Genomic DNA, 15000 nt, shown 5'->3' with positions numbered 1-15000 from the left:
CTGTAGAGCTACCCTCCTATAGGTTCACCCCAACCCTGTTCCTGTAGAGCTACCGTCCTATAGGTTCACCCCAACCCTGTTCCTGTAGAGCTACCGTCCTATAGGCTCCCCCAACCCTGTTCCTGGAGAACTACTACCCTCCTATAGGTTCACTCCAACACTGTTCCTGTAGAGCTACCGTCCTATAGGTTAACCCCAACCCTGTTCCTGTAGAGCTACCGTCCTATAGGCTCCCCCAACCCTGTTCCTGGAGAACTACTACCCTCCTATTGGTTCACTCCAAGCCTGTTCCTGTAGAGCTACCGTCCTATAGGTTCACTCCAAGCCTGTTCCTGGAGAGCTACCCTCCTATAGGTTCACTCCAACCCTGTTCCTGTAGAGCTACCCTCCTATAGGTTCACCCCAACCCTGTTCCTGTAGAGCTACCGTCCTATAGGTTCACCCCAACCCTGTTCCTGTAGAGCTACCGTCCTATAGGCTCCCCCAACCCTGTTCCTGGAGAACTACTACCCTCCTATAGGTTCACTCCAACACTGTTCCTGTAGAGCTACCGTCCTATAGGTTCACCCCAAGCCTGTTCCTGTAGAGCTACCGTCCTATAGGCTCCCCCAACCCTGTTCCTGTAGAGCTACCCTCCTATAGGTTCACCCCAACACTGTTCCTGTAGAGCTACCGTCCTATAGGTTCACCCCAAGCCTGTTCCTGTAGAGCTACCGTCCTATAGGTTCACTCCAACACTGTTCCTGTAGAGCTACCGTCCTATAGGTTCACCCCAAGCCTGTTCCTGGAGAGCTACCCTCCTATAGGTTCACTCCAACACTGTTCCTGTAGAGCTACCGTCCTATAGGTTCACTCCAAGCCTGTTCCTGTAGAGCTACCGTCCTATAGGTTCACTCCAAGCCTGTTCCTGGAGAGCTACCCTCCTATAGGTTCACTCCAACACTGTTCCTGTAGAGCTACCGTCCTATAGGTTCACTCCAAGCCTGTTCCTGGAGAGCTACCGTCCTATAGGCTCCCCCAACCATGTTCCTGGAGAACTACTACCCTCCTATAGGTTCACTCCAAGCCTAATCTAGCACACCTGATTCTAATAATTAGCAGTTTATTTTTTTAAATCAGGTTGGAGTGAAAACCTACAGGAGGGTAGCTCTCCTGGAACAGGATTGGAGAGCCCTGGCCTAAGGGAAAGGGGATTAAGGGAACAAGTGTCTATGGGGTAGGGCTACGGGGAGAAGTGTCTATGGGGTAGGGCTACAGGGAGAAGTGTCTATGGGGTAGGGCTACAGGGAGAAGTGTCTATGGGGTAGGGCTACGGGGAAAAGTGTCTATGGGGTAGGGCTACAGGGAGAAGTGTCTATGGGGTAGGTCTACGGGGAGAAGTGTCTATGGGGTAGGGCTACGGGGAGAAGTGTCTATGGGGTAGGGCTACGTGAAGTGTCTATGGGGTAGGGCTACAGGGAGAAGTGTCTATGGGGTAGGGCTACGGGGAGAAGTGTCTATGGGGTAGGGCTACGGGGAGAAGTGTCTATGGGGTAGGGCTACAGGGAGAAGTGTCTATGGGTAGGGCTACGGGGAGAAGTGTCTATGGGTAGGGCTACGGGGAGAAGTGTCTATGGGGTAAGGCTACGGGGAGAAGTGTCTATGGGGTAGGGCTATGTGGTAGGGCTATGGGGAGAAGTGTCTATGGGGTAGGGCTATGGGAAGTGCCTAGCAGAAGTGTCTAAGGGGTAGGGCTATGAGAAGTGTCTATGGGGCAGGGCTATGAGAAGTGTCTAAGGGCTATGGGAAGTGCCTAGCAGAAGTGTCTAAGGGCTATGGGAAGTGCCTAGCAGAAGTGTCTAAGGGGTAGGGCTATGAGAAGTGTCTATGGGGCAGGGCTATGAGAAGTGTCTATGGGGCAGGGCTATGAGAAGTGTCTAAGGGGTAGGGCTATGAGAAGTGTCTAAGGGGTAGGGGTATGAGAAGTGTCTAAGGGCTATGAGAAGTGTCTAAGGGGTATGTGAAGTGTCTAAGGGGTATGTGAAGTGTCTAAGGGCTATGTGAAGTGTCTAAGGGGTATGTGAAGTGTCTAAGGGGTATGTGAAGTGTCTAAGGGGTATGTGAAGTGTCTAAGGGGTATGTGAAGTGTCTAAGGGGTATGTGAAGTGTCTAAGGGCTATGTGAAGTGTCTAAGGGGTATGTGAAGTGTCTAAGGGGTATGTGAAGTGTCTAAGGGGTATGAGAAGTGTCTAAGGGCTATGGGAAGTGTCTAAGGGGTATGTGAAGTGTCTAAGGGGTATGTGAAGTGTCTAAGGGGTATGTGAAGTGTCTAAGGGGTATGTGAAGTGTCTAAGGGGTATGTGAAGTGTCTAAGGGCTATGAGAAGTGTCTAAGGGGTATGTGAAGTGTCTAAGGGGTATGTGAAGTGTCTAAGGGGTATGTGAAGTGTCCAAGGGGTATGAGAAGTGTCTAAGGGGTCGGGCTATGTGGCAGGGCTATGAGTTGTGTCTATGGGGTAGGGCTATGAGTTGTGTCTATGGGGTCGGGCTATGTGGCAGGGCTATGAGTTGTGTCTATGGGGTAGGGCTACGAGTTGTGTCTTTGGGGTAGGGCTATGAGAAGTGTCTACGGGGTAGGGCTATGAGTTGTGTCTATGGGGTAGGGCTATGAGTTGTGTCTATGGGGTAGGGCTATATGGCAGGGCTAAGGGGTCGGGGCTATGAGTTGTGTCTATGGGGTAGGTCTAAGGGGTAGGGGCTATGAGTTGTGTCTATGGGGTAGGTCTAAGGGGTAGGGGCTATGAGTTGTGTCTATGGGGTAGGGCTAAGGGGTAGGGGCTATGAGTTGTGTCTATGGGGTAGGTCTAAGGGGTAGGGGCTATGAGTTGTGTCTATGGGGTAGGTCTAAGGGGTAGGGGCTATGAGTTGTGTCTATGGGGTAGGTCTAAGGGGTAGGGGCTATGAGTTGTGTCTATGGGGTAGGTCTAAGGGGTCGGGGCTATGAGTTGTGTCTATGGGGTAGGTCTAAGGGGTAGGGGCTATGAGTTGTGTCTATGGGGTAGGTCTAAGGGGTAGGGGCTATGAGTTGTGTCTATGGGGTAGGTCTAAGGGGTAGAGGCTATGAGTTGTGTCTATGGGGTAGGGCTAAGGGGTAGGGGCTATGAGTTGTGTCTATGGGGTAGGTCTAAGGGGTAGGGGCTATGAGTTGTGTCTATGGGGTAGGTCTAAGGGGTAGGGGCTATGAGTTGTGTCTATGGGGTAGGTCTAAGGGGTAGGGGCTATGAGTTGTGTCTATGGGGTAGGTCTAAGGGGTCGGGGCTATGAGTTGTGTCTATGGGGTAGGTCTAAGGGGTCGGGGCTATGAGTTGTGTCTATGGGGTAGGTCTAAGGGGTCGGGGCTATGAGTTGTGTCTATGGGGTAGGGGCTATGAGTTGTGTCTATGGGGTAGGTCTAAGGGGTCGGGGCTATGAGTTGTGTCTATGGGGTAGGGGCTATGAGTTGTGTCTATGGGGTAGGTCTAAGGGGTAGGGGCTATGAGTTGTGTCTATGGGGTAGGGCTATGAGTTGTGTCTATGTAGCAGGGCTAAGGGGTCGGGGTTCGCACCTCAACACACTTCTTCATCCCTGAGGCGGCTGCGTAGTGCAGCGATGTATTCTTCTTGTTATCAGTAGCGTTGACGTTGGCGTTCTCATACTCTCCCCGGTCCAGCTTGGCTCCGGTCCATTTCAGGATGATCTGCAGACACTCTGCCCTCTTCATCTCGTCCAGCTCGGGCCGGGCCAGCCGCGGCTGCAGAGCCCCCTCCCCCATTAGGATGTGGGAGCCCATACAGAGGAGATGGAGGGACGTCTCATTGTGAACGTTACGCTTGTTGGGGTTGCCGTCCTTACTGAAGAGAAAGGACCTGGTAGGGAGAGGGGAAGGAAAAGGGAACATGGTTTACTTGGTACTAATATGACCCTGAAAACGTCACAGTCACCCTTAAAGGGATTGTTCAGGATTTTGGCAATGAGGTCCTACGTCTACTTCCCCAGATTCAGATGAACTTGTGGATACCATTTTTATGTCTCTGCGTTCAGGTTGAAGGAAGTTGCCAACTAGCGTTTGCGCAATGACTTGAAGTCTATGGGAACGGCTAACGTGCTAGCTGTTCCTGTAGACTTCCAGCCATTGCGCTAACACTAGTTAGCATTGGCTCACAAAACTGGATGCAGAGACATAAAAAAGATATCCACAAGTTTCTCACACTCTGGGGAAGTCCCGAACTATCCCTTTAAGTACAAGTACAGAGTGAGTACCTCAGACTATTTTTACTATAGTGAAGTAATATTTGATGTGTATATACAGTATATATATATACAGTACACACACACACACACACACACACACACACACACACACACACACCCCTCACATGAGACTCGTAAATAAGACTAGCCTATTAAAATGTTTATATCTGACTCCATCACGATAAATAGCAATATGCAAGAGACTACAGTTTTATTTTTTATTTCACCTGTATTTAACCAGGTAGGCTCGTTGAGAACAAGTTCTCATTTACAACTGCGACCTGGTCAAGATAAAGCAAAGCAGTGCGACACAAACAACAACACAGAGTTACACATAAACAAACATACAGTCAATAACACAATTGTTGAGTTACAGCAATAGACCGTGGAGAAATGTCTGAACGGAATTCTAAATACAAGTGTATTTAATTACTTTGTCAAATGAATGGATTCACATTCAAGGCATAAAGCTTCACTTACAAAGCATTAACAAGCATTACAAGGCATTATTCTAAGCATGGTCAGAGAGAGATGAAGAATGCCAGGGCCCAGAGGTCATGGGAGAGATGAAGAATGCCAGGGCCCAGAGGTCATGGGAGAGATGAAGAATGCCAGGGCCCAGAGGTCATGGGAGAGATGAAGAATGCCAGGGCCCAGAGGTCATGGGAGAGATGAAGAATGCCAGGGCCCAGAGGTCATGGGAGAGATGAAGAATGCCAGGGCCCAGAGGTCATGGGAGAGATGAAGAATGCCAGGGCCCAGAGGTCATGGGAGAGATGAAGAATGCCAGGGCCCAGAGGTCATGGGAGAGATGAAGAATGCCAGGACCCAGAGGTCATGGGAGAGATGAAGAATGCCAGGGCCCAGAGGTCATGGGAGAGATGAAGAATGCCAGGGCCCAGAGGTCATGGGAGAGATGAAGAATGCCAGGGCCCAGAGGTCATGGGAGAGATGAAGAATGCCAGGGCCCAGAGGTCATGGGAGAGATGAAGAATGCCAGGGCCCAGAGGTCATGGGAGAGATGAAGAATGCCAGGGCCCAGAGGTCATGGGAGAGATGAAGAATGCCAGGGCCCAGAGGTCATGGGAGAGATGAAGAATGCCAGGACCCAGAGGTCATGGGAGAGATGAAGAATGCCAGGGCCCAGAGGTCATGGGAGAGATGAAGAATGCCAGGGCCCAGAGGTCATGGGAGAGATGAAGAATGCCAGGGCCCAGAGGTCATGGGAGAGATGAAGAATGAGTGTAGGTTTCTCACCACAGCAAGTCAGGAACATAAGAGAAAGAACAATGAATCTAAGACACCTTTATAACATCTGAGTTGTTTGGATTCAAATTTTGACTTGTTGACCAATAGTATTACTGTAAAGTTAACCTCAGATATCAGACCAATAGGATGTAACCCCTGCTCCTCAGAGGTGAGACACTGGGGGGGGTCGGAGAGATCAACACAGAGAATGTTGAATTCCTAAGAGAACACAGAGAATGTTGAATTCCTAAGAGAACACAGAGAATGCTGAATTCCTAAGAGAACACAGAGAATGCTGAATTCCTAAGAGAACGCAGAGAATGCTGAATTCCTAAGAGAACACAGAGAATGCTGAATTCCTAAGAGAACGCAGAGAATGCTAAATTCCTAAGAGAACGCAGAGAATGTTGAATTCCTAAGAGAACACAGAGAATGTTGAATTCCTAAGAGAACACAGAGAATGCTGAATTCCTAAGAGAACACAGAGAATGCTGAATTCCTAAGAGAACACAGAGAATGTTGAATTCCTAAGAGAACACAGAGAATGCTGAATTCCTAAGAGAACGCAGAGAATGCCGAATTCCTAAGAGAACGCAGAGAATGCCGAATTCCTAAGAGAACACAGAGAATGTTGAATTCCTAAGAGAACACAGAGAATGCTGAATTCTTAAGGGAACACAGAGAATGCTGAATTCCTAAGGGAACACAGAGAATGCTGAATTCCTAAGGGAACACAGAGAATGTTGAATTCCTAAGGCAACACAGAGAATGCTGAATTCCTAAGGGAACACAGAGAATGTTGAATTCCTAAGAGAACACAGAGAATGCTGAATTCCTAAGAGAACACAGAGAATGCTGAATTCCTAAGGGAACACAGAGAATGCTGAATTCCTAAGAGAACGCAGAGAATGTTGAATTCCTAAGAGAACGCAGAGAATGTTGAATTCCTAAGAGAACACAGAGAATGTTGAATTCCTAAGAGAACACAGAGAATGCTGAATTCCTAAGGGAACACAGAGAATGTTGAATTCCTAAGAGAACACAGAGAATGCTGAATTCCTAAGAGAACACAGAGAATGTTGAATTCCTAAGAGAACACAGAGAATGCTGAATTCCTAAGGGAACACAGATGATATTCTTGCATACAGTTGATAAGAAGAGTCCCTTCAGGGACTGCTCTACATCACGAGCACCTGACTGTCTGAAAGTGGGGGTGCAATTGTCTTTAAAAAATAATAATAGAATTAAACATTTTAAATTATGTATTTATTTTAAACCATATTTCTGAACAGAACACACCTGTTTTTCTTAGGTTCTGCTACTAATTATATTGAACTCAAATAATCAAAAATGGAACACAAGGCGAGAAAAAAAATGGTGCATTTATCTCGGCCCATAAGCCAACAGCGCTCGACAATGCCTAATTTATTATAACCATCACAGATAACAAATCATAAATATCCCCATATATACAGTGCCTTCAGAAAGTATTCACACCCCTTGACTTTCTCCACATTTTGTGTTACAGCCTGAATTTAATATGGATTACATTGAGATGTTGTCATCACTGGCCTACACACAATACCGCATAATGTTGAAGTGGAATTTTACTAATTAATTATAAATGAAAAGCTGAAATGTCTTGAGTAAAGAAGTATACAACCCCTTTGTTATTGCAAGTCTCAATGAGCCCAGGAGTAAAACTTCGCTTAACAAGTCACATAATAAGTTGCAATTTCAAGCACAAAGACGAGGGAGCCTATGGACCACTAGGCCTATGGACCACTAGAGTCAACATGTAGGACCACTAGAGACAACATGTAGGACCACTAGAGTCTACATGTAGGCCTATGGACCGCTAGAGTCAACATGTAGGCCTATGGACCACTAGGACTACGGACCACTAGAGTCAACATGTAAGACTAGGGACCACTAGGCCTATGGACCACTAGAGTCAACATGTAAGACTAGGGACCACTAGGCCTATGGACCACTAGAGTCAACATGTAGGACTAGGGAACACTAGAGTCAACATGTAGGCCTACGGACCGCTAGAGTCAACACGTAGGACTATGGACCACTAGAGTCAACATGTAGGACCACTAGAGTCAACATGTAGGACTAAGGACCGCTAGAGTCAACATGTAGGACTATGGAACACTGGAGTCAACATGTAGGACCACTAGAGTCAACATGTAGGACCACTAGAGTCTACATGTAGGCCTATGGACCGCTAGAATCAACATGTAGGCCTATGGAACACTAGAGTCAACATGTAGGCCTATGGAACACTAGAGTCAACATGTAGGACTACGTACCACTAGAGTCAACATGTAGGACTATGGAACACTAGAGTCAACACGTAGGACTATGGAACACTAGAGTCAACACGTAGGACTATGGAACACTAGAGTCAACACGTAGGACTATGGACCACTAGAGTCAACACGTAGGACTATGGACCACTAGAGTCAACATGTAGGACTATGGACCACTAGAGTCAACATGTAGGACTATGGACCACTAGAGTCAACATGTAGGACCACTAGAGTCTACATGTAGGCCTATGGACCGCTAGAATCAACATGTAGGCCTATGGAACACTAGAGTCAACATGTAGGACTACGTACCACTAGAGTCAACACGTAGGACTATGGAACACTAGAGTCAACACGTAGGACTATGGAACACTAGAGTCAACACGTAGGACTATGGACCACTAGAGTCAACATGTAGGACTATGGACCACTAGAGTCAACATGTAGGACCACTAGAGTCAACATGTAGGACCACTAGAGTCTACATGTAGGCCTATGGAACACTAGAGTCAACATGTAGGACTACGTACCACTAGAGTCAACACGTAGGACTACGGAACACTAGAGTCAACACGTAAGACTACGGAACACTAGAGTCAACACGTAAGACTACGGAACACTAGAGTCAACACGTAAGACTATGGACCACTAGAGTCAACACGTAAGACTATGGACCACTAGAGTCAACACGTAGGACTATGGACCACTAGAGTCAACACGTAGGACTATGGACCACTAGAGTCAACACGTAGGACTATGGACCACTAGAGTCAACACGTAAGACTACTAGAGTCAACACGTAGGACTACTAGAGTCAACACGTAGGACTACGGACCGCTAGAGTCGACGCGTAGGACTACGGACCGCTAGAGTCGACGCGTAGGACTACGGACCGCTAGAGTCGACGCGTAGGACTACGGACCGCTAGAGTCGACGCGTAGGACTACGGACCGCTAGAGTCGACGCGTAGGACTACGGACCGCTAGAGTCGACGCGTAGGCCTACGGGCCGCTAGAGTCGACGCGTAGGCCTACGGGCCGCTAGAGTCGACGCGTAGGCCTACGGGCCGCTAGAGTCGACGCGTAGGCCTACGGGCCGCTAGAGTCGACGCGTAGGCCTACGGGCCGCTAGAGTCGACGCGTAGGCCTACGGGCCGCTAGAGTCGACGCGTAGGCCTACGGGCCGCTAGAGTCGACGCGTAGGACCTACGGGCCGCTAGAGTCGACGCGTAGGCCTACGGGCCGCTAGAGTCGACGCGTAGGCCTACGGGCCGCTAGAGTCGACGCGTGGGCCTACGGGCCGCTAGAGTCGACGCGTGGGCCTACGGGCCGCTAGAGTCGACGCGTGGGCCTACGGGCCGCTAGAGTCGACGCGTGGGCCTACGGGCCGCTAGAGTCGACGCGTGGGCCTACGGGCCGCTAGAGTCGACGCGTGGGCCTACGGGCCGCTAGAGTCGACGCGTGGGCCTACGGGCCGCTAGAGTCGACGCGTGGGCCTACGGGCCGCTAGAGTCGACGCGTGGGCCTACGGGCCGCTAGAGTCGACGCGTGGGCCTACGGGCCGCTAGAGTCGACGCGTGGGCCTACGGGCCGCTAGAGTCGACGCGTGGGCCTACGGGCCGCTAGAGTCGACGCGTGGGCCTACGGGCCGCTAGAGTCGACGCGTGGGCCTACGGGCCGCTAGAGTCGACGCGTGGGCCTACGGGCCGCTAGAGTCGACGCGTGGGCCTACGGGCCGCTAGAGTCGACGCGTGGGCCTACGGGCCGCTAGAGTCGACGCGTGGGCCTACGGGCCGCTAGAGACGACGCGTGGGCCTACGGGCCGCTAGAGTCGACGCGTGGGCCTACGGGCCGCTAGAGTCGACGCGTGGGCCTACGGGCCGCTAGAGTCGACGCGTGGGCCTACGGGCCGCTAGAGTCGACGCGTGGGCCTACGGGCCGCTAGAGTCGACGCGTGGGCCTACGGGCCGCTAGAGTCGACGCGTAGGCCTACGGGCCGCTAGAGTCGACGCGTAGGCCTACGGGCCGCTAGAGTCGACGCGTAGGCCTACGGGCCGCTAGAGTCGACGCGTAGGCCTACGGGCCGCTAGAGTCGACGCGTAGGCCTACGGGCCGCTAGAGTCGACGCGTAGGCCTACGGGCCGCTAGAGTCGACGCGTAGGCCTACGGGCCGCTAGAGTCGACGCGTAGGCCTACGGGCCGCTAGAGTCGACGCGTAGGCCTACGGGCCGCTAGAGTCGACGCGTAGGCCTACGGGCCGCTAGAGTCGACGCGTAGGCCCACGGGCCGCTAGAGTCGACGCGTGGGCCCACGGGCCGCTAGAGTCGACGCGTAGGCCCACGGGCCGCTAGAGTCGACGCGTGGGCCCACGGGCCGCTAGAGTCGACGCGTGGGCCCACGGGCCGCTAGAGTCGACGCGTGGGCCCACGGGCCGCTAGAGTCGACGCGTGGGCCCACGGGCCGCTAGAGTCGACGCGTGGGCCCACGGGCCGCTAGAGTCGACGCGTGGGCCCACGGGCCGCTAGAGTCGACGCGTGGGCCCACGGGCCGCTAGAGTCGACGCGTGGGCCTACGGGCCGCTAGAGTCGACGCGAAGGCCTACGGGCCGCTAGAGTCGACGCGTAGGCCTACGGGCCGCTAGAGTCGACGCGTAGGCCTACGGGCCGCTAGAGTCGACGCGTAGGCCTACGGGCCGCTAGAGTCGACGCGTAGGCCTACGGGCCGCTAGAGTCGACGCGTAGGCCTACGGACCGCTAGAGTCGACGCGTAGGACTACGGACCGCTAGAGTCGACGCGTAGGACTACGGACCGCTAGAGTCGACGCGTAGTACTACGGACCGCTAGAGTCGACGCGTAGTACTACGGGCCGCTATAGTCGACGCGTAGTACTACGGGCCGCTAGAGTCGACGCGTAGGCCTACGGGCCGCTAGAGTCGACGCGTAGGCCTACGGGCCGCTAGAGTCGACGCGTAGGCCTACGGGCCGCTAGAGTCGACGCGTAGGCCTACGGGCCGCTAGAGTCGACGCGTAGGCCTACGGGCCGCTAGAGTCGACGCGTAGGCCTACGGGCCGCTAGAGTCGACGCGTAGGCCTACGGGCCGCTAGAGTCGACGCGTAGGCCTACGGGCCGCTAGAGTCGACGCGTAGGCCTACGGGCCGCTAGAGTCGACGCGTAGTACTACGGACCGCTAGAGTCGACGCGTAGGACTACGGACCGCTAGAGTCGACGCGTAGTACTACGGACCGCTAGAGTCGACGCGTAGGACTACGGACCGCTAGAGTCGACACGTAGGACTACGGACCGCTAGAGTCGACACGTAGGACTACGGACCGCTAGAGTCGACACGTAGGACTACGGACCGCTAGAGTCGACACGTAGGACTACGGACCGCTAGAGTCAACACGTAGGACTACGGACCGCTAGAGTCAACACGTAGGACTACGGACCGCTAGAGTCAACACGTAGGACTACGGACCGCTAGAGTCAACACGTAGGACTACGGACCGCTAGAGTCAACACGTAGGACTATGGAACACTGGAGACAAAGTAAATTAACGTTGGCTTCAAGAAAAAAATGGCAATTTTTTTCTGAGCACATTCCACCAAATAGTTTTCCTGTATTTAAATAAATAAAAAAGTGACAATGGTAGAAATGCATTATTTGGTGGATATATTACTTACCAAAGCAGAGCCATTTTATCGAGGTACAAATATCCTGTGCTTTTTCATGTTTTCATTGCCCGTAGACGTATACAGGCGACATCGTAACCGCGAAGCGCATATGGGACTCAGCCAGGACTGTTACTTTAGTAACTGAATGAAAACATTTAAATAATGTGATTTAACCGATAGATGTAGGGGGAAAATAGATAGCAAAAAAAAATCTAAAATTGTGTTTTATTTTTTTATCTACAGATTTAATCATGTAGTATTAAGGCCTAGTGATTATTTCTCAGTATCTACTTGAGAGCTACTCATTGACAACCCCCGAGCTACCGGACACACAGTTTTCTACAGTGGTTCAACCTTTGGTAAGCTGATGGAAGGCTACTCTGAGTCAATGGGAGAATCTCAAATGCATTCTCAAAACCCATTTGGATGAGAAAGCCAGAGGTCCCTTCCTTCTGACCTTCTCCTCCAAATCAGGGTTTTTGAGAAGGAAGTGAGGAGAGAGGACGTGAGCAAATTGAGATTCTCCCACTGACTCCGAGTAGCCTTCCAGAGGCTGTGGACACAGAGAACCCGCAGCTCGTACTCATCATGGTTCGGCAAAGTGAAACATCAATTTGCTGGTGGTGCACGGCGGTCGCTCAGAGAAGCAGTCCTGTGGGAAGAGTTAAAACAGACAAGATGGCGGCTGCTCTCTACAGTAATGGTTAGCCCAGGGGCTACTGTCAACTCCACTGTTATGATGAAAACACTCTTATCTGACTTTAACCGTTTGACTCATTTATCCTCTCTACGGTCTAGAAAACCCCCATGTCCACAGTAATAACCAACCACAAGCTTACAGAGGACCACGGACACCAGTATTGACGGCCAACAATCGATTACCAATAACAACATAGAATTAAAGGTCTCTCTGAGCGTGTGATGAACTGAAAGAGTGCTGAAACAGGAGTACACACAGCTACTCTGACAAGTCCAGCCAAAAACACCAAGTCTGTGTAGGTAGGGGACCTGGTCAAAAGAAGTGTACTACATAGAGGATAGGAGACCATTTGAGTCGCATTCCTAAGTAAAATGACAGTATGATGAAGAATGCTGGACAAAATGAGAGTCTCAGCGTCAATGTAGTTCACTGCAAGTTGTCCTAGAGAAATAACACACACACAGACAGACACAGGCACAGGCATAGGCACAGGCGTGCACACACACACACACACACTATCACGCCCTATTAAACCTTCATATAATGTATAGCACTAAGTAGTAGCTTTCTAGAAACTGGTACCCTGATATAGAACTACATCCTGTTGGAATCCTTCAGAAATGCCTCGTGTGCTTCCTTTTTTTAAATGGAATATTATTTAATTAGGCAAGTCAGTTAAGAACAAATTCTTATTTACAATGACGGCCTACCGGGGAACAGTGGGTTAACTGACGGCCTACCGGGGAACAGTGGGTTAACTGACGGCCTACCGGGGAACAGTGGGTTAACTGACGGCCTACCGGGGAACAGTGGGTTAACTGACGGCCTACCGGGGAACAGTGGGTTAACTGACGGCCTACCGGGGAACAGTGGGTTAACTGACGGTCTACCGGGGAACAGTGGGTTAACTGACGGCCTACCGGGGAACAGTGGGTTAACTGACGGTCTACCGGGGAACAGTGGGTTAACTGACGGCCTACCGGGGAACAGTGGGTTAACTGGCGGCCTACCGGGGAACAGTGGGTTAACTGACGGTCTACCGGGGAACAGTGGGTTAACTGACGGCCTACCGGGGAACAGTGGGTTAACTGACGGCCTACCGGGGAACAGTGGGTTAACTGACGGCCTACCGGGGAACAGTGGGTTAACTGACGGCCTACCGGGGAACAGTGGGTTAACTGACGGCCTACCGGGGAACAGTGGGTTAACTGACGGCCTACCGGGGAACAGTGGGTTAACTGACGGCCTACCAGGGAACAGTGGGTTAACAGGCAGCCTACCGGGGAACAGTGGGTTAACTGCCTTGTTCAAGGGGCAGAATGACAGATTTTTACCTTGTCAGCTCGGGGGATTCGATCTAGCAACCTTTCCGTAAACTGACCCAACGCTCTAACCACTAGGCTACCTGCCCAACGCTCTAACCACTAGGCTACCTGCCCAACGCTCTAACCACTAGGCTACCATTCCCAACGCTCTAACCACTAGGCTACCTGCCCAACGCTCTAACCACTAGGCTACCTGCCCAACGCTCTAACCACTAGGCTACCATTCCCAACGCTCTAACCACTAGGCTACCTGCCCAACGCTCTAACCACTAGGCTACCTGCCCAACGCTCTAACCACTAGGCTACCTGCCCAACGCTCTAACCACTAGGCTACCTGCCCAACGCTCTAACCACTAGGCTACCATGCCCAACGCTCTAACCACTAGGCTACCTGCCCAACGCTCTAACCACTAGGCTACCTGCCCAACGCTCTAACCACTAGGCTACCTGCCCAACGCTCTAACCACTAGGCTACCATGCACAACGCTCTAACCACTAGGCTACCACGCCGACCGCTCTAACCACTAGGCTACCATGCCGACCCCTCCTTTGAAGTGATCACCTACCTGAACTGGCTGGGTCAGTAGAAGTAATATAATGGTAACCTTGGCTTCCACCTGTCCAAATCATTTACAGATCTGTGCTTAGCTCAATGCAACAAGGAAGGAAGGGTGGATATCTAACATATTGCCCCTAGTGTTAGAGACTGGAGGAACTAGTAGTGAGACCCTACAGTCCAGGTTGTCACTCCCTGTTTCAGTAGGATGTCTAACGTATTGTAACAGGGGCCCCTGGTGTTAGAGACTGGAGGAACTAGTAGAGGAGCCCTACAGTCCAGGTTGCAGTCCACTTCCTGTTTCAGTAGGATATCTAACGTATTGTAACAGGGGCCCCTAGTGTTAGAGACTGGAGGAACTAGTAGAGGAGCCCTACAGTCCAGGTTGCAGTCCACTTCCTGTTTCAGTAGGATGTCTAACGTATTGTAACAGGGGCCCCTAGTGTTAGAGACTGGAGGAACTAGTAGAGGAGCCCTAGAGTCCAGGTTGTCACTTCCTGTTTCAGTAGGATATCTAACGTATTGTAACAGGGGCCCCTAGTGTTAGAGACTGGAGGAACTAGTAGAGGAGCCCTACAGTCCAGGTTGTCACTCCCTGTTTCAGTAGGATATCTAACGTATTGTAACAGGGGCCCCTAGTGTTAGAGACTGGAGGAACTAGTAGAGGAGCCCTACAGTCCAGGTTGCAGTCCACTTCCTGTTTCAGTAGGATGTCTAACGTATTGTAACAGGGGACCCTAGTGTTAGAGACTGGAGGAACTAGTAGAGGAGCCCTACAGTCCAGGTTGCAGTCCACTTCCTGTTTCAGTAAAATATCTAACGTATTGTAACAGGGGCCCCTAGTGTTAGAGACTGGAGGAACTAGTAGAGGAGCCCTACAGTCCAGGTTGTCACTCCCTGTTTCAGTAGGAT

At 51.4% G+C, this 15000-nt stretch overlaps 1 protein-coding gene across 3 annotated transcripts in view; it reads right to left on the bottom strand.

The window, feature by feature from the left end:
- LOC129837349 (ankyrin repeat and IBR domain-containing protein 1-like) overlaps positions 1-15000 on the bottom strand; it is a gene marked incomplete in the record, with an annotated part of 82677 nt that overhangs the window by 56191 nt on the left and 11486 nt on the right. For all 3 annotated transcript variants that reach the window (XM_055903446.1, XM_055903445.1, XM_055903447.1), the window contains 1 exon segment: positions 3584-3884. In XM_055903446.1, the coding sequence (XP_055759421.1) occupies positions 3584-3884 (301 nt within the window).

This window comes from Salvelinus fontinalis, chromosome 38 (assembly GCF_029448725.1).
Source record: "Salvelinus fontinalis isolate EN_2023a chromosome 38, ASM2944872v1, whole genome shotgun sequence".
Taxonomy (NCBI): Eukaryota; Metazoa; Chordata; class Actinopteri; order Salmoniformes; family Salmonidae; genus Salvelinus; species Salvelinus fontinalis.
This window is presented reverse-complemented; position numbering and strand designations above follow the sequence as displayed.